Below are 23,236 nucleotides of genomic sequence, written 5' to 3'. Positions count from 1 at the left end.
TCATTGATCTTCTTTAGGGACTGTCTCTTTAGAGTCCAGGCCAGGCAGATACCACCTACTGTTGTTTAACCAGAAACTCGACCCCAATCCCAGCCTGGGTATAGTCAGCAGGGGCCTTGGCTTTTCTCTAAACACCATCCCACTGTGTTCCCTGACCTCCTTAGAAGAGTCCAGTGCCCAGGGCTTACAGAAGTCAGGAAGAAAGGCGCTTATGAAAAGGCCCGTATGCAGTGTAATTTCTGTATTCAAGGATTTATTTCCCTCTTTTTTAAATTAAAACAATTAATAACTTGGGAGGGGTAGAGAAGGTCTTAATTGAGCCCAGAGAAATGTTTTCCAGGCTAGAAGTCAGAGCAGTACAGACCTCTCCCTTATTTGAAGAGATTGCTCTGTTATGAAGGTGGTGGACCTGTCCTCTTCCCTAACAATCTCCATTGCTACAGACTTCAAACTCTTCAGTCTCATTAAAAGCAGAAAACAGGCAGCCAACCAGCTCCAGGAAATCAGGGAAACTTTTGAACCATGCTGTGTTTAATTCCCATCTATGGGAACAACCAGTGAACAAATCTTAACTTGGTTAACAGAAAACGTGCATACAGCGCAGATTCCTCCTGGTATGGAGTTAGTTAGCAGCGATGAAAATGTCTGCTTTCTAGAACTACTGAAAAACTGTGATTAAAGGAACCTTAGTCATTTGGAGACCAGTGACAGGCAGAATGGAATCTGATATTATTGCTCATCTAATACAGGATATGACAATAGAATTACATCTCGAGAAAGTGACCACAAAGAACCATCGCTGAAGCAGGAAGGTCCAGAAGGCTGGCAAAAACATCCTTTAAACCCATCCCTGGAAAATCTAAAGGATTTATTTTATTTCACGGACAGACATGCTGTAAAAGGCCTTTGGAGATAATGACATCTCCCTCATGTTATCTTGCCAGCACGAGACTTCTTTGTTCCTAAAAAAGGCATGGCCAGGAGCCCTCCTTTAATTCCCACCCCACTCCTTTTCAAAGTCTTTTTAAATAAAGAGTTGACACTCAGCCACACCAGACTAGCCTCACCATCTTCCACTACCACCTACTCTCTTGAAAAATGGCGCCTAGATTTTGATTTCAGTCCGGAAGGTCTGTTGGGTATGATCTGTGTGCTTGGCAGGATTCCGCTTGGCCTTGATGGTGAGCATGCCGTCCTCGCCCAAGGCAGAGGTGACCGAGGTCGGGTCCACATCCTCGGGTAGTTGACACTTGTGGGTGAATGTGTTCATGATGGTCCCATCGGTGGCGAGCTGGAGAAGGGAACAGGAGAGGGAGTTAGTACCTGCATGATCTCACAGAAGGATCAATACTCTTCAGTGCATACATCGCATTGTAGGGACCTGCATTTGGAACAACTTAAGAAATGTCAACATGTCACTTTTGGAAGTGCACTTTTCCAAACTAGGGTGCACTTTTTGTACATAGGGTACACTTTCTGTAAAGAGTACATACTCTTCCCTCGTAGTATCAATTTAGAAACAGTACATACCCTTTCAGAAAGAGTCGCACTCGTGACAATATTGCTTCTGTAAGGAAAAAAAAAATACAACCTCCCTAACAAAAGAAAAATTCCTGCAAAAGACACAGAAATGCTATAAAGTGCAGTTTCAGGCTGACACCCCTAGTGCATTGTGAGGTGGGGGAGGAAATAAAGTCAATAAATTAATCTGTGGACCCTTTTTTTTCTTCAACTTTATTTATTTAGAAAATACACGACAATGTACAAAATGAACATTATCAGATTTTTTTTTCAGAACCTATGGTGCAACCCAAAGAGAAGAACCCTTCCCCCTTCTCTTATCCATGTCTGAGAGAAAGAGAGAGTCAGTCACAGAAAGATAATAGGGAGGTCAAAAAAGTATAATGATGCTAAGAAAAGACTCCTTAATACAAGGACAATAACTTGAATCTGAAACTTGAAAAACAAGTAACGTGAATTTTCACATACACTCAGAATAGGGTAGCCCGACCAAGAACCTTAGCCCCTAAAGCCGAACCCACCGTCCCATCACTGTGTATGACTTAGGTGAAAAACTTAAATAACCGTGCTCAGAAGCGACATCAAGTACTGCAATAAATAATAAGAATATAAGTAAATAAATGAGTCGATGAGGGAGCAGAGTGGCGGAAAACTCTACAAATTAGGATCCCTACGAGGGTCGAGTTAAGGAACTGGGTCATTAGTACTCAGACGTAATGGGGTGGGTCTGTAGAGTGGGCTAGAGCCCTTTTCTGCCGTCATCTTTCTATGTTTCTTTCTATGTGATGTACTTTGGAGGCTCTTGAACCCTAAATTGTTTAAATACATCTCAAGAAATTGGAATGAGTTGAACCTAAGAGAGTTGCTTTTTAAAATAAAGTTCGGTTTGGTGATTGACTTCAGGCACCTCTTATACAATTTATTGATTCAATTTTCTATATCGTTCTCCCAGGGGAGCTCAAAACGGTTTACATGAATTTATTCAGGTTCTCAAGCATTTTTCCCTGTCTGTCCTGGTGGACTCACAATCTATCTAATGTACCTGGGACAATGGGGGGGGGGGATTAAGTGACTTGCTCAGGGTCACAAGGAGCAGCACAGGGTTTGAACCCACAACCTCAGGGTGCTGAGGCTGTAGCTTTAACCACTGCGCCACTCTAGAAATCAAAATGTAGTGAAAGTGAGCCAAGTATAGGACAAAGAAGCCATTGTGACATCACTGATGAGGTTGGCTCTTATTGGTGGAATGAGGCATTATGACATCACAATACCAGCTCTGGTTATCAGAGGCTGAAACTTTTCACACTATTTATTGATTAAATTTTCTATACCGTTCCCCTAGGGAAGCTCAGAACTGTTTATATGAATTTAGTTAGATACTGAAGCATTTTTCCCTGTCTGTCCCGGTGGGCTCACAATCTATCTAATGTACCTGGGACAATGGGGGGGATTAAGTGACTTGCCCAGGGTCACAAGGAGTAGTATGGGTTTGAATTCACAACCTCAAGGTGCCGAGGCTGCACCACACTTTCCCCTATGTTTATTGGTTTGGATTTATTAAGGGCTCTTTTTACTAAGGTGCGCTAGCGTTTTTAGGGCACGTAGAATATTAGCGTGCGCAAACCCCCACACTACACGGAAAAACTAATGCCAGCTCAATGCTGGCGTTAGCATCTAGCGCATGCAGCAATTCTGCGCGCTCTAAAACCACTATCGAAGCTTAGTAAAAGAACCCTAAGTTTCCAAGTTTATTTAAGATTTGATTAAACGATTACTCAAATTTCAAAGCGATGTACACAGTTAAAATCCATCCAACTTTCAGGGGGACAAAGCGTACAACATATAACTAACAAACAAAATTTAGGCAGCTTGAGGGAGAAGGGAAAGAAATACAATATTTGTAAGAAAATGAGACCAAAAGGGAAAAAACAAAAGGGAGGGTGACACTGAAAAGGAGGAAGTGCGTATTTCAGATCCTATGAAGAGATTCACCCAACAGGTCAACATCAAACATACAATTTCACTAACAGTATAACAGTAGTAAAAAGACCAAATGCAATGAGTGAGGTAAACTCAAATCCAGGAAACTGAAATTTAACAGGACGACCATGAAACTGTTTCAACCATTGTCCTGTGTTGCACTCAAAAACATACGATATGCTTTGGTTTTGAAGGTTTAGATATGATATTCTGCAATTATCAAACAAGCTTTGATGACGAAATTAGAGCAGAGAGGATGTCCGGAGAAAGAGCATTTAAAAGAGATTTACTTTGATCTCCCTGTGCCAAGAAGAGTAGTGTGGACAACATTCAGACTATCCAGCTAGCTTAACCCCCTTCTCCTCCCCCCTTGTAACCTCCCCCCTCCCACCCTCTACCTGTATTATCCCCCAAAGACTCAACAATGTGACAGTTTCTACTCTTTAACATCCTCGTACTCTTCCAGCATCATCCAACACTTTTCCTACTCTCTCTACCTATCTGGTACCCTCTTCTCAAAACTTTATTATGAACCAGCTCCTTAATTGTAACTTTTTCCTGGAAATGTCCAGTTATCTTCTGATGTAATCCGCTTAGAACTGCAAGGTACAGGCGGAATAGAAGTCAGTAATGTAATGTATTAGTGGAAGTCATTAAAAACAGATGGGATCCTGCATTGGAGAATTGTTCCTTCAGATTCGCATTTTCCCGAGGTGAAAACATAAAAATGTTAAGTCCAGCTGACTTGCGTATTGGCTCAAACTTTGTGTGGACATTTTAAAAGTGGAAAATGCAACCTCTGTGAAATTCCTTTACAAATGAAGGAATTCATTAATCCATATAGTGGGAAAAAGTGTTCATTGACGCGGTTCAGCACGTGCAAATCAGACCATGTGGTATATGCTGTACTTTGTCCCTGGAATGACCACTAGAGAGTTTAAAATCCGATTGACCAAGCACAAGTCCCGTTTGAAGAGGATGATTCAGAAATAGGATCACTGACATCAATTTACAGATCTACGATGTTTTGTGATCGACAGTGTAGATACGAAAATGAGTTGGAGATCAGGCATTATCTTACCGAGACGTGACTCATTTTGGATATTCGGGTTACAATCATTGGAGCCAAGGGGTTTCAATTGGAACATTCTATTGAGAACAACCCCCAGGTTCATTGGATCATTGAAAAAGTTGACCTCATTTCTGTGGTACAATAGAAAAAGGATCAGTCGGTGTACCACAGTCTAAGGCAAGGATTCTTGAATTTCATACCACATTTCTCCCCTTAACAAACGTTTTTTTTTTTTTTTGCTGGAAAACACCACTGAATAATAATGAGATATTTGCTTATATTTGATCTATGAACATCAACACTCAAAGCTGTCTATTAAGATGTTTTCTTGCACATTAGGTTGACATTGTAAGTAGCATGCATAAGAACATAAGAATGGCCCTACTGGGTCAGACCAATGGTCCATCAAGCTCAGGATCCTGTTTCCAATAGTGGCCAACCCAGGTCCCAAGTACCAGACAGAAACCCAAAGAGTAGCAACATTCCAGAGCTGAAATTGTGATGTCATAACGCCTCATTCCACCAATGCCTCAGAGCCAAACTCATCACTGATGTCACAATGGCTTGATTGTTCTAGACTTGGCTCACATAAGAGTTAATGTACTGAGAGAGACGGAGGTCCATCAAGCTCAGTATTCCATTTCCAACAGTAGCCAACCCAGGTGCCAAGTACTTAGCTAGATCCCAAGTAGCAAAACAGATTCTATGCTGCTTATCCTAGGAATAAGCAGTGAATTTCCCCAAGCCATCTCAATTTTTATTTTAGGAAATTAGCCAAACCTTTTTTAAACCCCCGCTAAACTAAATGTTTTCACCACATTCTCCGTCAATGAATTCCAGAGGTGTCTATGTGGAGCAGAGGTGACCAATTATGGCCTTCAAGCATCACAGATAGGAAGGATTTTCACAATATACATTCAGTAGAAATATTTGCCATTGTGAATATATTGAGAAGCAGAGTTGGCCATGCCTGACACAGAGAGTATACAATTTGAATCCTGTGGAATGTGTGAAGTGGCCAATTTTTTTTTTTTTGTCCAGAAAGTTTCCTTCTGCTTTCCAGCACACACTGTTCCCAAAGCCTATGATGGATGAGATGTGTGGGATATCATGAACTTCACATGCAGAGATCCAGACTGCTGGACTACCCTACTCTGGGGCTATTAGAAATAACAAATAAAAAAAGTCTTTGTGGCTTCATGCCAAGCCTCTGTCAGAGGCTGCTAGCCTAGAACAGTATTTATTTGGTGTTATATCCCGTCCTCTCCAAAGAGCTCAGAACGGGTTGCAGTTTACAATCAGAGTTTTACAACCTAACATTACATAGTATTTCAATGCTGATTTGAACCTGGCTTGCTCCAGGATCCTTATGTCACACAACTCCTTGGAGGCCAAAGAATGAAGTAAATAATACAGAAAACCTTGGTTTGCAAGCATAATTCATTCCAGAAGCATGCTTGTAATCCAAAGCACTCGTATATCAAAGCGGTTTTCCCCATGGGAAATAATGGAAACTCAGATGATTCGTTCACAACCCAAAAACTTCAATACAAAATACTATACGTACTTGTATTGCAAGACCTCGCTCGTTTAGAGCAGTCACTACACTCCTGTAGCGTCAGAGAGAGGAGAACCATCGGCTCAGTTGTGATGTGACGTGTGTATACTGTATGTACTTGTGTTGCAAGACATTGCTTGTATATCAAGTTAACATTTTATAAAATGTTTTGCTTGTCTTGCAAAACACTTGCGAACCAAGGTTTTACTGTGTTTTAATTTCTGTTCTGACATAATAAGGTTAGTGCACTTTTAACTCAATCTTATTTATCTATTTAAAACTATTTCTTACCCGCTTAAAATCCTAGGCGGTTTACAGTAAAAAAAGAAAAAGGTTCATAATCATTTAGGTTGTATCATAATCATTTAAACAATCACACATAAAAACACGCCCACAAACCCAAAATCAGCATGTCAAAACATAAACCACATCATGTTAATAGATCTTAACAAATACAGGCTTGAATACGGTCCCGCCATACGTTCTAATATCACTAAATCCTACCCTCTACTCAATGCGATTAAAGAAGCTCCATTCCCTCATCTCGATTACCCTATTCATAATTCTTTCCTTCTTAGACTACTAAAATGTACTAGAGTCATTCTGTAATGTGAAATATTCTACGTTGCCTTGAACCTGTTGAAGCCAAGCGCAACTGAGAAATACCAGATGCGATTAGATGATTAAATCAGGCAAAATACAATCCCATTCTTCCTCCTAACTGGACAACAACTAAAATGGACTGGCAGCAGTGGCATAGTTAGGGGGGTCCACCCCGGGTACCGTCTTGGTGAGGATGCAGGCACCCATCCAGCTTTCCATCCCTCAGCTCCTTCCCTTACCCACCCCCCTGTTGTGCTTCTCCTCCTTGTACTTCCGTAACGTTCCTGGTGTGAGCAGCAACCCCCCAACCTGCTGTCGCGCCAGTGTTGAATTTTCCTCTGATATCACTTCCTGGACCTGTGTCTAGGAAGTGACATCACAGGAAGAGTAGATGCTGGTGTGACAGGAGCTTGGGGGCTGCTGCTCCTGCCAGGACCATTACAGAAGTAAGGCTTGGGGTGTAGTAAGAAGTGCAAGGGGGCGCTCTGCCCCAGGCGTGGTCTTGTTGGGACCACCAGCACCCCCCTGCTCCTTTCCAACCCCTCCCACCATACGTGTATGCCCCTTCCCTTCTCTTGTCTCTCTTTCATGTTCCCTGGGCGAGCAGCATTAAGAACTTGCTGCCAGCGTTGGTGTCACCTCTATCTGACATCACTTCTGGGCCCCGCGCCTAGAAGTGACATCAGTGGGATAGCCGACCCGATGCAGGCAGCAAGTTTGTGAGATTGCTTGCGCCGGAAAAATAAAAAAACATACGGGGGAAAGAAAGGGAGGTGCTTGCACGGTGGGGGGGGGGGTCGGGAAGGAGTGGTGGGATGGAGAAGAGGGTGGGGAGGGGCGCCACTCGCCCTCACTACGTCATGGGGTATGGGAAGCAGTGTGTGCGTGGCAGAAGGGGGCGGGGAAGGAGCGTGTGGAGGTGGGAGAACGCAGAAGAGGGAGGGGGAGGGGCACCACCCACCCTCGCTACGCTATAAGAACATAAGAATAGCCCATCAAGCCCAGTAGCCCGTGTATGAAAGGACGAGCCTCTGCCCATGCGGGGGGCTGTATCTATACCTTACCTTCTCTGCGTGCACTTCGATTTGATTGTTAGATGTGGTGACGATGATATCTTCTGGAGAGAAGTCGCTGACATCCACGGCAAACTGGTAAGTATCTCCCAGGGTCTTAATGTTCCCTGCATTCCCTGCACGGGCTGTGTGGGAGAAGAAAATTGGAATTACAAGATCCTGAGTCGAGAGGTGTCCCATGAGCTGAGTCTATTTCAGAGAACAGAATCCCACACAATTCAGTACTTCCCCACAGCCAGCACTCCAGCGTCATTCTCTACACCATCTCCTGCTGGGAAAAGCTGGTACTGCAGGGCCTGTGCACTCCCTCACAGCCAGTACCCCTATATTGTTAATTTAACACTTCTATACTGCCAATAATTAATTTATTTTTAAAATTTTGACACCGCTTAAAACCTAAGTGATTTATAGAGAGGACATACACAATAATGTAAACATAATCTAGACAGCATAATTCATTGACTCATCACAGTTATCTAACGTCCTAAAACTTCAGTAAAAAAGACTAGTAAAAAGCTCTCACAAACAACTGTGTTTTTAATTGTTTCATACATTTATCTACCACTTATATCGTAAGTGGTTTGCATTCAGGTACTTTATCATATTTCCCTCTCTGTCCTGGTGGGCTCAAACTCTATCTAGAGTACCTGGGGCAATGAGGGGATTAAGTGACTTGCCAAGAGTCACAAGGAGCAGCGAGGGATTTGAACCCACAACCTCAGGGTGCTGAGACTGTAGCTCTAACCCCTGCGTCACTCACTCTCACATAGTTGCAAACATCCTGGCAGAGCATTCCATTTCAGAGGAGCCACCACAGAAATGGCTGTTGCCTGTGTCTTCTTCTAATGGGTTTTACCAAGAACCTCTGTTGATAGCCTCATGGCAGATTCAGAGCTTAACTAAACAAGAAAAATTGGCAAAAGCTTTAAGTACCTGGTTGAGAATCTACAGCAACATAATCAGGAAAATGAAGAACTATAAGGACTTAACATTCTAGACCAGTGGTCTCTAACTCAAACCCTTTGCAGGGCCACATTTTGGATTTGTAGGTCCTTGGAAGGCCTCAGAAAAAAAGAGTTCATGTCTTATTAAAGAAATGACAATTTTGCATGAGGTAAAACTCTTTATAGTTTATAAACCTTTCCTTTTGGCTAAGTCTTAATAAAATATTGTCATTTATAGCTAAAGAGACATATGATCAAGGAACTATTTTATTTTACTTTTGTGATTAGGATAAACCAGGAGTAGGGAATTCTGGTCCTCGAGAGCCATATTCCAGTCGGGTTTTCAGGATTTCCCCAATGAATATGCATTGAAAGCAGTGCATGCAAATAGATCTCATGCATATTCATTGAGGAAATCCTGAAAACCCGACTGGAATATGGCTCTCGAGGACCGGAGTTCCCTACCCCTGGGATAAACATACCGAGTTGCCTCAAAATAGTACCTGGCAGGCCGCAAGTTTGAGACCACTGGTCTAGATGGTATATCATGTTTCAAAACTTGCTTTAGATACCACGGTGTTACCCCATAGATCGCTTGGTGAATAACCATCAAAATTTTATATTCAGTTCTACCTCGAATTGGCAACCAACGAAGACTGTTCAATATCGGCGTTATATGCTCATTCCATGCCACCCCTGTAATCATTCTCGCCACGGCATTTTGCACAATCTGAAGTGCCTTGATTTTATTTTTCGCAATGCCTAACAATAGGCAATAATCCAATCTGGATAGCACCAAGCTCTGTACCACAGTTCGAAAATCAAACCTAGACACCATATTTCTTACTCTTGACAATAATCGTAATTGAAAGAATGCTCCTTTGACTGCTTGCAAAATATGGGACTGCATGGAAAGCTGTGCTTCCATAATCACTCCTAGCATCTCGATAGGTGATGCCATGGCAAAGACCACCTCAGCTATCTTGTCCCTTCAATACAATTGAATTCACTTCACAACAAGATAAGAACACACATCTTCTCAAACATAAAATGGCCTTGCAGTATTTCAGAGAAGGAAAAACAAACAGGGTCTGGTTTTCTTACAGCTTCAAACACAGCCTAAGGAAAACTACAAGATACGTGTCCCTTCAATTCCCTTCAAACTCCTTCAGCTCTAACAGGATTTCATCATTTCTGTCTTTTTTATATTCAGTTATGCATCCATGTTCTTCTGCACTCCATACACTCAGCCAATTTTGTCTTAAGTTTCAAGTTTAATGATTTTTTGATTAATCGCTTAATCATAATTCAAAGCGATGTACAATTTAAAATACATTCAGAGGGAAACAATACAATACAAACTTTAAAAAAGATTAAACATATAATACAAATCAAACTTGAATAATAACATAATATTAGAAATAGTTCAACATATTCGTAACAAAAGGAAGTGAAATACAATTCATGATAGAAAAGTAGAACAAACAAAGGAAAAAAACATTGGGAAGGTATGTAACAGTAAAATTTAAGATTTAAAACAACAGTTAAAAAATTAATAAATCAGATGCCAAATGCATCTTTAAAAAGAAATGTTTTTAAATTACTTTTAAATTTTCCCAGATCATGCTCATTTCGTAGATAGATTGGGAGGACGTTCCAAATCTGTGGCGCAGTTACTGAAAAAATGAATTGCCGTCTTGTATTAATGATCTTGAGTGAAGGAATGGTTAGTAAATTTTGCTCATTGGACCTTAATGTTCTAGTCGGATTGTATGGGATTAATAATTTATAGATAAAAGCTGGAGTTTTATTGAGTAAAGCCTTGAAGGTGAGTAGACAGAGTTTATAAGTTATTCGATGAGTGACTGGGAGCCAATGTGCTTTTATTAAAAGAGGAGTAACATGATCAAACTTTCTAGAGTTAGTTATAAGTTTAATAGAGATGTTTTGAATAATTTGGAGACGTTTGATCTCATTTAATGCTATCCCTTTAAAGAGTGCATTGCAGTAGTCCAATTTCGCGATTACCAACGAGTGAATAAGAATATTTAAAGATTTAGGGCATAGAAATTTTGAAATTGCTCGAATCTTACGTAGTCTGTAAAAGGTAGTTTTAATAATAGTACTGATGTGATCATGAAAATTAAGTTTGGTGTCAAAAGTAACCCCTAAAATTTTTATATTGTTTACTAATTGCAATGGGATATTTTTTATAGTAATAGGAGCAATGAGAGTGGAACTTTCTTTCCATGGGAATAACATAATATTGGATTTTTTTGATATTGAGAGCCAATTTGTTTGCATTTAACCAATGATAAACTAGGTCAAGTTAAGAAACTGCACTCCCCCAATCACGGGAAAGAAAAAGTGGATATCATCACATAAATACGGGAATGAACTCCAAGCTCCTGAAAAACCTTCCCTATTGGTGCAATATAAATATTGAGCAGAAGGGCAGATAGTGAGATGACTTCAGCTAATCCAAAACACCGCTACAAAATCATTACACCATTGGCTCCCAATCCCCCACAGAATTCCCTTTCAAATGGCTCTACTTACAAGCAGCCTTCATTGATAAGTTACTCATCCCCCACAATCCAACTAGAGTTCTTAGATCTTCCTCCTAAAACCTTCGCTTCGTGCCTACCCTCAACGACCTGTTTTGCTGTTATCGCCCCTCATAATTGGAACGCCTTGCCCACTTACATTAGGGAAGAAGTTAACTTAGATAAATTTCAAGGATTGCTAAACAGAGATGCCTTTGAACATTGATCCTCAGCATCATATTAGTTTCTCTGCTCTGAATTGAAATAGACAGTATGTTTAACCCTTTCATGTATGCATTTTCATACCAAACATTTAGGAAGTCAATCAAAACTTCTTTGACCCCCACCTCAACCTGATGTACTTCCAAAACACTTCCAGATAAACCTGACTAAACTTAGCATGCCAATGTAATTTCGAAAGTTCTCTGTAATGTCGCTGTCTGTATACAGTCTCTTCCCTTGTAAACCGCTTAGAACTGTTTGTGGTATGGCGGGATATAAAAATAAAGTCATTATTATTATTACTTTTACTTAATCTTATTGTAGTTCACTTTTATGTCATGTTAGTCTGTCTTGTCCTTGTCATTATGTGTTTTAATGATATGTATCTCATGATTTTATTGTATCTTACGATAAGCAATACATGAAATTATTATTAAACTTGAAACTCCTTTCTTTATTCCCATATGAGAAATGCAGGTACCACATTTTGCTATGAACTTTTCAAAGCTGTACAAGCCTTTAAGTGCCAGTACTGAGAAAGAAGTGTGTGTGAAAAAAAAGGACAAGTCAGAAGAAGGGTGTCAACGTGTGCTAGCTTCACTTCAGTGTACCCCTGGCTTACATTAGGTGCACAAGAATTGTGTTTACCACGAAACTCCTGTGCATATGCGTCAGGCACATTTGGCCTCACAGCACACATATAATTTGGATGCTTTTGAGAATTGGAGAGCTATTTTTCTACACTGTTCCTGCGGTATGGGGCAGGGGGGGTTGCTAAAGCACCGGAGCTTTGAGCATCGGGGCCTGAATTATCGGTAGAGAAATGTAGGGAATATTTTTTTCTCAGAGTCAACGCCTTAAACTCTGGGACTTTTTGGACGAAGTGTAAGATATTAGGATATTTAAGGAAACATATGTCCTAACACATTGGATTTCTTTTGCCAATATTTATCAATAACAGCTGACTTTTCAAGTGGAAATTCTTATCCTGCCCTGGACATGCACCAGTCAAAGCCAACAGGAGGAGGAGGAGAGTAGAAAAGCCATTAAACTTCAGCTCCCAGTGGCTTCAATCTGCAGTTATAAGTGAGGAGGAGAGAGGGAAACGCAATCAATCTTAATCTTTTGAGAGATCCAATAAAAGGGGTACATCAAATCCCATCCCTTTTACCTTTCCTGTATGCACTCACGTATATTAAGGGTCTACGTGAAGTGTTCCCTTTTCCCCTTCGGTCTCAATATGACACCACTAGAGGCATTTGCATAATGGACAACAGACGACCGTAGTACATAAGTATACAAGTGCTATGTGGTGTCAGACGAGCCCAGGAGTCCATCACTGGCCAATCCAAGCCCTAATGGGGACATCCGTTCTCTATCACTCATTTCCGGAACTAAGAAGTGGCAATGCCAAGTCTACTTATCCTCCAAAAACTTGTCCACATTTTTTCATTTTTGGATTTGGCAGAATTGCAATGCATGCTACCGCTGTTTCAGGGCTCCTGTAATTATGGGCCTTGAATCTGGTCACCAAATGTCACCTTAAGAGTACGAACCACAAGCCCCTGGGAAGAACTATGATGACTACAGCATCCCCGGCCAACCTCAGGAACAGATGACACTATTGGAACGTGGCAGGGGGGGGGGGTGTCACACTGGGGATCTTCCACATGACACTGCACAGCAATGAGCCATCAGGATACAATGCCCAAACTTTTCTAATTATAAGCATGAGCACTTCTCAGACAAGAAATTCTAGATATGAACTGCTCAGAGTACTAAAAGCAGGCAACAGAAAAACCCAGATCATTACACAGATAAAAGACAATCAATGGATGAACTGGACGTTGACTAAAGATGCTTTCTGAACATTGCTTTAGATCTGCTGCCAGTTGGTTCCATGGACTGTCTCCTAGTCCAGGGGTAGACAATTCCGGTCCTCGAGAGCCAGAGCCAGAGCCAGGTCAGGTTTTCAGCATATCCACAATAAATATGCATGAGATAGATTTGCATCTCAAGGAGGCAGTGCATGCAGATCCATCTCATACCTATTCATTGTGGATATCCTGAAAACCTGACCTGGCTCCGGCTCTTGCGGACCGGAATTGCCTACCCCTGAGCTAGTCCAACCCATTCAGGATTTTACGTTCCAACAGTTTTTATTAAGAAAACAGGACGCAGAGCAATAACATTACAGTCAAAGAGCTGAACAGCAAAAAATACAATAAAACTCTGCCAGACTACCAGATACAATATGAACAAAGCAACAATATCAAAACCACCCCAGCCCCCAAACCCAACCAACAAGTCACAATAAAGTAGGGATAACCAAAGCAAACCTTACAGAAGGAAGCCCAAAAGGAGGAAAAATCCAGGGCCTGAGATCCGATGACCCTGGGGCACCCAGTCATCCCTAACCGTCCCACCAAGAATAGAAACCCCCCCCCCCCAGTTACAGTACTCAGAGAGATGTGGGGAGGCATCCAACCAACCGCCAACAATTAAGCCATGGTATTCAGAATAAGACTACACCCCATTGGAGGCAAAGAATCCAAATAAAAGACCCAGGTAAGCATAAAATTACGTCTTCTTTAATGATAGCCCTCCACCTCCCTTGCCTCCCACAAAGCCAAGGTATGAAGTTGGGTCCAGAGAAGTCCACTGTTGTAAAATGTATCTACGAGCCAGGAGACACATCTTACGGCCCCTTAGATAAAGCCCGAAAGGTCCAACACCGTACCAACAATGGAGCGGCTTAGAAGGGAACACCAATAATGAACCACTCTGGACCAAAACAACTGAATATCCCAGCAGTCCCAAAAGGAATGGGAAATAGTGCTAGGTGCTCTATCACATTTAAGACACAAGGGGGAGCCAACCCTGCCTATTTGATGGAGCAGAGGATAACACTCCTGTAACACCATTCAGGATTTTATAGACTTCTACTAACCCCCCCCCCCCTCCACCCCTGTTCTCACTTCTCTTTGCTGAAGCACAGTCTGTTCCCACCTTCTTCATAAGGAAATGTTAAGAGTAATTGGGTCCTGGACATGTTCCCTTTGGACAGCGGATGCAAGAACTCTGTGTATGGAGAAGGGCGTCCTGTTGAAAGTAGCTGGGATTTATGAACTCCCCCAAAAGCCAGCACTCAAGTCCCTACAGGACCTCTTGCAAGGAGAGGCTGGGACTGCAGCAGCTTTGAACTCCCCAATAGACAGAAACCATGCCCCATTCCCTACAGCTCCTCCTGCTGGGAGAGGCTGGAATTGCAGCAGCTGTGAGCTCCCAAACAAGCAGCAATCATGTGCTATTTCTTATAGCACCTCCTGCTGTTAGAGGCTGAGACTGCAGCAGCTTTGAGCTCCCCAATACACAGAAACCATGCCCAATTCCCTACAGCACCTCTTGCAGTGAGAGGCTGGGATTGCAGCAACTGTGAACTCCCAAAGAAGCAGCAATCATGTGTTATTTCCTACAGCACCTCCTGCTGGTAGAGACTGGGACTGCAGCAGCTTTTAGCTCCCCAATAGACAGAAACCTTGCCCCATTCCCTATAGCACCTCCTGCTGGGAGAAATTGGGACTGTTGCAACTGTAAGCTCCCCAACAGGCAACAATCATGCCCTGTTTAATATTTTGTGCGGCCCCAGTCGAGGGCGACGCAGTGTTTTCCTCTGCTACCCCCGGGTGTTTACCGTCTTGCCGGTTCCTCCTCTGTCTTGCTGCAGCATTTGCACATTTGTGCAGCCACAGAAAAATTTTTTTCGGCCAATGCGGCCCAGGGAAGCTAAAAGACTAGACTCTAGAGCTGGTAGAGGTTGAGACTGCAGCAGACTCAAAATGGCAACAGTCCTGTTCTATTCCCTATAGCACCTACTACTGGGAGAGGCTAGAACTGCAGCAACGGTGAGCTTCCCAGTAGGCAGCAGCCGTGCAACATTCTCTACAGCACCTCCTGCTGGGAGAAACTGTGACTGCAACAGCTGTAAGCTCCCCAACAGGCAGCAATCTTACAGCATTTCCTACAGCACCTCCTGTGAATAATCATGGGTAGGATACCAGTCCTGGGTTCGGATCATAAGAATCATTATCTGTATGAGATTAAAATATCTTTAAGATGAAATCATGTTAAGACCATGGACAGGAAAATACCTTTCTTAGAGCCAGACGTCAGTCAATAAAACCGGGCTTAAAATAGATGCTGTTATAATGAAGCGAGACACACTGACTATTATTCAAGATCCAGTGTGTATCTCTTCATCTCATGCGCTCTGAGTCAAGCATTTGTCAGATCGTCACAGCCTCAAATTACAGCAAAATAATGCGCAGGAACCTTCGGAAGCTTGAAATTCTTAATAAATCCACATCAATGCCAGTACATTGTCAATTCATCCGGCCTGGCCCCCCCTCCCCTTGTGTCCCTGGAGAAATGATGGAGCATCTGTAAGGCAGCCTGGGCCAACACTTGCCTGTGAAGCCCAGAGGCTCTGGATGTGCCCTGCAGAAGCCGCCGAAGTCTTCGGAGAACATGACTGGTGCCTTCTCCAAGTGTGGTTCCCAGGATGGGTTGCTGGAGGTAGATGTTGAGCTGTGGTGATGAGTGTGGTGTGAGCGGAAGGCAGAGGAACTGAGGCTCATTGACGTCCAGAAATTTTTTCAAGAGAGAAAATAAATCAACAGTGAGGGGGGGGGACAAAACCCAGAAAATGTTTCTTCCTGCCCCCCTCCAGATCCAGACAGCGGAACAACACTTCAGAGCACCAGATTCCCTATTTGCTTGTGAGCTGAAGCAGGGACCCTGGTGCTGGTTTTATAAAGGTCCTCCTTTCCTCCTCCCTCCATCATCAGTCAGGCTACGGGCTGTGGTCCAGCCTCGCGTAAACCCTTCTATATTTAGACAGTCACCGCATTGCCCAAGCAGCTGTGGAAAGTTTATGTGATGAGAGAGTTGCTGCTGAACACATCAGAGCCAGATAACGCAGAGCGGAGGGTGAGGGCTGGATTCTCACCATCCACCCCTGAGGGGAGAGAGGGAGAAGGTGCAGGGCCTGCGCTGGAATACAGAGAAGGCTGGCTGGATCACTGGATAGCAGAAGGAACAAATGAAAACCAGCTTGACCTGACACACTGGAATTTGAATAAGTCCAGTGGTAAATGAGATGCTGGTGATGGAGCCAGATTTAAAGCAGAGCTGATGGGAGGGAGACTTTCTGTCCAGTCCTGGTTTTGAACTCACACCCCAAAGTGGCGTGATCAAAGATGGACTAACAGTAATGTGACAGGCTTATGGGATCTCTTAGGAGGAGGAAGAAAGAGCAGGTCATGTGGATGGGCCATAGGATAAATTGGCATTTAAGGGAAATTACACGCATGATTTTGTAGGCACATTCTAGAAATTGGAGCACGTCAATTCTAGTGCATGGATCTCAAAAGGGGATATGATCGTGGGAGTTCCTAAAAGGTAGACGCACATTCAAATCAGGGGCAGGTATTTTGGTCTGGTTTACCTTAGGCTAAGTGGGTAGGCCTAAATTACATGCCACTTAGGGGCTGCTAGGCGTGATTCTTTTAGGAAATAGGAGGACATATTTTTTCACTCAGAGAATAGTTAAGCTCTGGAACGCACTGCCAGAGGTTGTGGTAAGAGCGGATAGCGTAGCTGGTTTTAAGAAAGGTTTGGACAAGTTCCTGGAGGAAAAGTCCTTAGTCTGTCATTGAGAAAGACAAGGGGGAAGCCACTGCTTACCCTGAATTGGTAGCATGAAATGTTGCTACTCTTTGGGTTTTGGCCAGGTACTAGGGACCTGGCTTGGCCACCGTGAGAACCATTGGTCTGACCCAGTAAGGCTATTCTTATGTTCTTAAAATTGTGTGATAATGGACAGTCAAAGAACAAATGATAGACTAAGCCTTGATCAATATTGCAATGCCAGCAAGTATTAGATGCTTCAAGGCCTGCTCTCTGTTTCCTCATTGGAGTCCATAAGGTTTTGTGTGAAGACTTTTTAGCAAAAATAATTGAGACCAATTTCACTTATCACAATATTTAGTTCAGTTTGCACCCTATGAAACAAAAAGAATGTGATTTCTGAGTTTGTTTGTCCATTAATGTTTTAGTCCATAGTGATTCTATCTGCCCGATTCGGGACTGTTGGAAGATCTGGAAAGAGAAGAATCGAAGAGGGCGACACTTCTTGTGTCTTTTGTCTTCCCCTCAGTCAGAGATCCAATTCCGAGACTCTTCTTCGTCAGAGCCACAGAAACAATGAATTTTTCTGGATCTCTGTAATAAATCCCAGGATCGGAGGAAGAAATACGTCTCTGTGTGCCCAGAGGCTTTGGTCCTTCCAAGGTCATCCAAATTTGTGTGCAATCCTGGGATGTGCAGGCAACGTAATTGGGGCATCAGTTAGGATTTGAGCACGCTGTTCTGTAACATTGGGTATCCAAATCGCAGAGCGCGCAACCCAAAAGGGGTGTTTGGCCATGGAAGGGGAAAGGGCAGGTCAGAGGCGTTCCGAAAATTTGCACAGTGTTAACGAATATTAGAGATGCAGCAGGAATTACAGCTGGGTTCAGCTGATGTGCGTGGGAATCGGCGCTATGCAATTGCCTTCAATGGACGCTCAGCCCAGAGCAACCTTTATAGGATGCCAATTTTTTTTGTTTTTGCTCCATTTACTGAATCCAGCCCTAAGTCTTTTTTCATCCCGTTCAACTACACTCTTTTCTAAACATCCATAATGTATCTGTTCTTCTCTTTATTTCTTCTATAAATTTCCGTTATTTGCTTAGCTAAATCTTGCTCCCTCTTTTGACTTGTGGACTGGGTAACAGTTCTATTAATTCCTTTTGTATTTTTGAAGTACAATCTTTGGAGAAAAGAACGCAGAAAAGGGAAGAATGATAGGATGGGTAAAAAAATAAGAAAAGAGAATCGTATTGTCCTTAGAAGGACAGTCATTGTCCCAAAGCGTTTCTAGCTTAGATTTCAATTGACCTAATACGGATTCTACGCGTAAATAATTGGGCATAGAGTTCCACAGGGAGGGGGCAGTAAGAGTGAAATGATTAGATCTCATGGTGTTAATTAGCTTTAGAGATGGAGATTCTGTGACACAGTGCGAAGACTTTTGGATGGGCAGGAAGAGATCAGGTTAGAAGTAGGATTTTATAACTGATTCTGTGTGCTTTAAATAGAAGAGGGGAAAAGTGATCGTATTTTTTTGCGTTAAAGATGATTTTGATCGCTGTATTTTGCACTAACTGGAGACGTCTTATTTCCTTTTTTGTTATCCCTTTATACAGGAAATCACGAGTGAATGAATCAAAATATTCAAGGATGTGGGTTCAAGTAGTTTTAAAATTTTCTTACCCGCCTAACACCTGGCGGGTTACGATAACAGTCAGTAAATCCGAAACAAACAAACCACAGAGGAGAAATTTTGTGATGTTAGTGGGCAACTTGATTCCGCAATCATGGAAATCTTTCCATGATTGCAGAATAGGGTTACAATAACATACGTAATTGATTCTCAACAACTCACAAACACATAAAAATAAAAACAGTTTCATATTTAACTCCACATTTCAATCCTCTTTCTTAATGTCAATATTCAACCGTAGTACTTTGCCACAAACAAGTCAGTTTTAAGTAATTGTCTAAAATGTACAGCATTTCTGCATAATTTTAAACTACCCAGCTATGCATTCCACAGTCTTGAACCTCCAGCCGAAAATGTACCTTGACTTGTTAATACACAATGCACAGATACAATGGTCCATAATTTAGCAGCTAAAATTAATGCTATGAAATGCAAGATCATACATTGGGCTGTAAAAACCTGAGGGAATGGTACAGTTTAGGGGGTGAAGAACTTATGTGCACAACAGAAGAGCGGGACTTGGGTGGGATTGTATGTGATGATCTTAAGGTGGCCAAACAGGTTGAAATGGTGACGGCAAAAACTAGAAGGATGCAAGGGTGCGTAGGGAGAGGTATGGCCAGTAGGAAAAAGGAGGTTTTGATGCCCTTGTATAGGACTCTGGTGAGACCTCATTTAGAATATTGTGTACAATTCTGGAGGCCGCACCTTCAAAAAGATATAAAAAGGATGGAGTTGGTCCAGAGGAAGGCTACTAAAATGGTGTGTGGTCTTTATCATAAGGCATATATATGGGGGCACACTTAAAGATCTCAATCTGTATACTTGCAGGAAAGGTGAGAGAGGGGAGATATGATAAGAGACGTTTAGATACCTATGTGGCATGAATGTGCATGAGGTGAGTCTCTTTCAAGTGAAAGGAAGCTCTGGAATGAGAGGGCAGAGGATGAAGTTAAGAGGTGAGAGGCTCCGGAGTTATCTGAGGAAATACTTTTTTACGGAAAGGGTGGTAGATGCGTGGAACAGTCTCTCGGAAGAGGTGCTGGAGAAAGAGACTGTCTGAATTCAAGAGGGCCTGGGATAGGCACGTGGGATCTCTTAGAGAGATGAAGAGATAATGGTTACTACAGATGGGCAGACGGGATGGGCCATTTGGCCTTTATCTGCCATCATGTTTCCATCACTGATTCTGATCTGAATGAGATAAAACCAAAGATGATGCAATAAAAACCTACCTCTTCACCTAACTCTCCTGCCACGACTGATGGATCAAAAGAAATGCAAATTGGTATTAGATCCCTAGTTTGCATGGAGTTAGGATAAAACTGGAATCAAAAACTTGTGCTGTGACTTTGGTAATTTGTGTATTATGTTAACGCCTGTAACCCGTTCTGCGCTCTTTGGGGAAAATTAATTGCATAAAGAAATACTTTCTGCAAATCGAATGGGACCTGCTTAAGTTTATTTCTTGTTTCTATTCTTCATGAAGGATTTGATGAGAAATTCTAGAAATAAATCATTAACAAAAGACAACAACAACTGCCCCAGGGAAATCCCGCTTTGACCTCTCGGCCTTAGGGCTGACAATCCTTGTGTCTGTCTGCAATTTCTCATCTCAACCCTGACCCATCATTCCAAGGATTCCTTTAGAGATGTGAAGGGACTGCGATTTCGGAGAAATTCTTATTTTGGCATGTGTATAGCAGAATTAGAGTACGTATTTGTAATATATTAAGAGCCCTTACAAGTTCATTAAATAAATAAAGGAACTCTTAGCTGATGAGGGGCATCGTAGTTGTTTTATGAAATTGGGAAGGTTTGTACAAAGGAGATTTGGTTTTGTGGTAAATCTACTTGAGAAGACTATCTTTTTTGAGTAACTGGGCTTCTCTGTATCACCTCTGGGGTGACTTTCATGATGTAGAAGAACCTGGACTTCAGCGTAAAGGGGGATCCAATGAGCCTTCTTAAGAAGAGACGCCTGTCACTGATCCAGATACGGGGGCTTCTGCCTAATTCCCTAGACCTGGACTGAGACCATCATCTGGTGTCCTAGGAAGGAGAGGCTTGTGACCCTTTCCTTTAGCCATCTACCCCCACCCCAAGAAAAGAGTGTGCTCTATATCCTTGGGACTTTTTTTTTATTTTGGAAGGACATTTGCTTCTCCCTACTTTGGTTGTTTTTTTGTGGGGGGGATTTTTAGTTCAAAAGTTTTTATTGATTTTAGCATATAAAAGTACAACAAATGTTAACAAGGAAAGAGACATACAAGCTGCATCAATGCAAGGAGTCACAAAATATTATTTCTTTCTGATTCCTCATGGGAGTGCCCCTTCTTTCTCTCTTTGCTCCTTTCCACTTACTCGTTCTCTCTCTCCACGTTCAGCTCTCTCTTACTTTGATTATGACTCTTTTTGTCTCTGGCTTGCATGTCTCTCCCTTTTCCTGTTCTTTTGCTGGGTGTCTCCTCTCTGTCTCTCTTTCCCTTAGTCATCTTCACTGTTGTCCTAACAGCCAACATTGTTGGTGACAACACTTTGGCGAGGGCAGCTGCCGCCTACATTCCAGGAGCTGTGCATTATCCAGAGCTCTGTCTGCTGGTCTGATCTGTGCTTGACGTGCTAGAGAAAAGGCTGCCAGCTGGATCCAGATTCACAGGACAGGCTTGATCCAGGCCTAGGCTTACCCGAGTGCATGCTGGGTCTTGTAGACTTGCTTTGATTAGGGAATGCAATGGGAAAATCAGAACGACGAGTCACTGCATGCAGAAGGGTAAACCAGGACTGGATCAACCCTGTCCTGCAAATCTGGATCTAGTTAGTAGCCTTAGCTGGAGATCAGCAGGCAGAAAGCAGCCCCCCAATCCAGTTCTTCAAGGTGCCTAATACAGAGTCTGAGAGAGATTTTTGGCCAGTCCTGGTTTTGAAAATATTAATCCTAGTGAATTGAATCCTGCTTCTTTTTTTCAGACAGGTACCAGAAAACATCTAGAGGGGTAAAGTCAGGACTGGCCTAAAGTTTGAGTCTGAATCTGGTTCACATCACATCTCTATTGATATGCCAGATTGATGGTGTGAATAACAAGAAGAAAGACCTGGTGAAGCTTGAATTTGGCAGTTAAAATTTAATACTAAGAAATGCACGTGGGTTGCAAAAACCTGAGGAAATGAAGAACTTATGGGCATGAGTTGGGTGGGAGGGAAGGAGATAAGAATTTGGGCTTATACATTCAAAGTGGTGCGCAATGGAGGATTACCCTAAGTAGAGGGGTGGTGAGATTTGAACCCACAACTTCAGGGTGCTGAGGCAGTATCTCTACCTCTAGGCTACTCATCACCTCCTTAGATATTTCTGGGACAATATATGACTTATTGCACATGATTATTTTGATATTAAACTCACTCTTTCATTACCTCTAATTACACTCAGGTCAGCTCATCCATCTTTGCACCTCCCTAAGCCATATAAACCCCTTTTATCAAATGTGATTCAAACAATACCAGGATCCTGGAAGAACTCCAGAAATGTTAATGATACATTTTGGTGGCATTCAATGTGCCAGACTCATAAACTAGAATTAAATGTTCCTGAGAAAAGAAATCTCCAGAGAAAAATAGAACAAATTTGGCTCCCACTTGAAACATTTATATATATATATAAAATAATCTTTCCACCGAGAACTCTAGTAGATTATTCATGCAAATGGTGTCGTTTTTGTATGTATGACACTTTGTTTTCTTTTAATTGCATGTTTATTCTGCTTTTGTACTGAAAAACCCCAAATGAAAGACTGTCGAAAGATTCTTTCAACATGAACTAGTTGAGCAGATATACAAAAAAATTTGGAAACCAGGACAATGTGGAAATGAACAATATAGTCTACTAATGGGATTGTGTGGTGCAGTGGTTAGAGCTATAGCTTCAACACCCTGAGGCTGTGGGTTCAAATCTCACACTGGTCCTTGTGACCCTGAGCAAGTCACTTAATCCCCCCATTGCCCCAGGTAAATAAGAAAGATTGTGTGCCCACCAGAACAGACGGAAAAATGCTTGAGTACCTGAATGTAAACCGCTTAGAGTTAGACTAGAAGTGGTATAAACTCCTCCCTCTTATTCACGGTTTCAGCTATTCCCCCCCCCCCCCCCCGTGAATCGACCTTCCCTGGTGGTCTAGCGGTGACACGGGGCGGGAGCGATTTTCCTACACTCCTGCCCCGTGCATAACCGTCACCAAAAATGGCTGCTCTCACGAGACTACAACGGGAATCAGGGCAGCCATTTTTGATGACGGCTCTGAATGGGGCAGGAGTGTAGGAAGATCGCTCCCGCCCC

At 42.4% G+C, this 23,236-nt stretch overlaps 1 protein-coding gene across 2 annotated transcripts; it reads right to left on the bottom strand.

Annotated features, from left to right (window-relative positions):
• Positions 1-510: 510 nt before the first annotated feature.
• Positions 511-21,440, bottom strand: HSPB7 (heat shock protein family B (small) member 7). 2 transcript variants are annotated; one of them, XM_033922174.1, is made up of 3 exons: positions 21,302-21,440; positions 7,799-7,932; positions 511-1,291 (listed from the first exon to the last, which is right to left on the bottom strand). In XM_033922174.1, the coding sequence occupies exons 1-3, from the start codon at positions 21,423-21,425 to the stop codon at positions 1,106-1,108; spliced, it is 444 nt and encodes a 147-aa protein (XP_033778065.1). In that variant the 5' UTR covers positions 21,426-21,440; the 3' UTR covers positions 511-1,105. The 2 variants fall into 2 exon arrangements, with proteins under 2 accessions (XP_033778065.1, XP_033778064.1); XM_033922173.1 differs by lacking the exon at positions 21,302-21,440 and adding an exon at positions 15,988-16,317.
• Between the last annotated feature and the right edge of the window lie 1,796 nt (positions 21,441-23,236).

Source organism: Geotrypetes seraphini, chromosome 15, assembly GCF_902459505.1.
Source record: "Geotrypetes seraphini chromosome 15, aGeoSer1.1, whole genome shotgun sequence".
Taxonomy (NCBI): Eukaryota; Metazoa; Chordata; class Amphibia; order Gymnophiona; family Dermophiidae; genus Geotrypetes; species Geotrypetes seraphini.
This window is presented reverse-complemented; position numbering and strand designations above follow the sequence as displayed.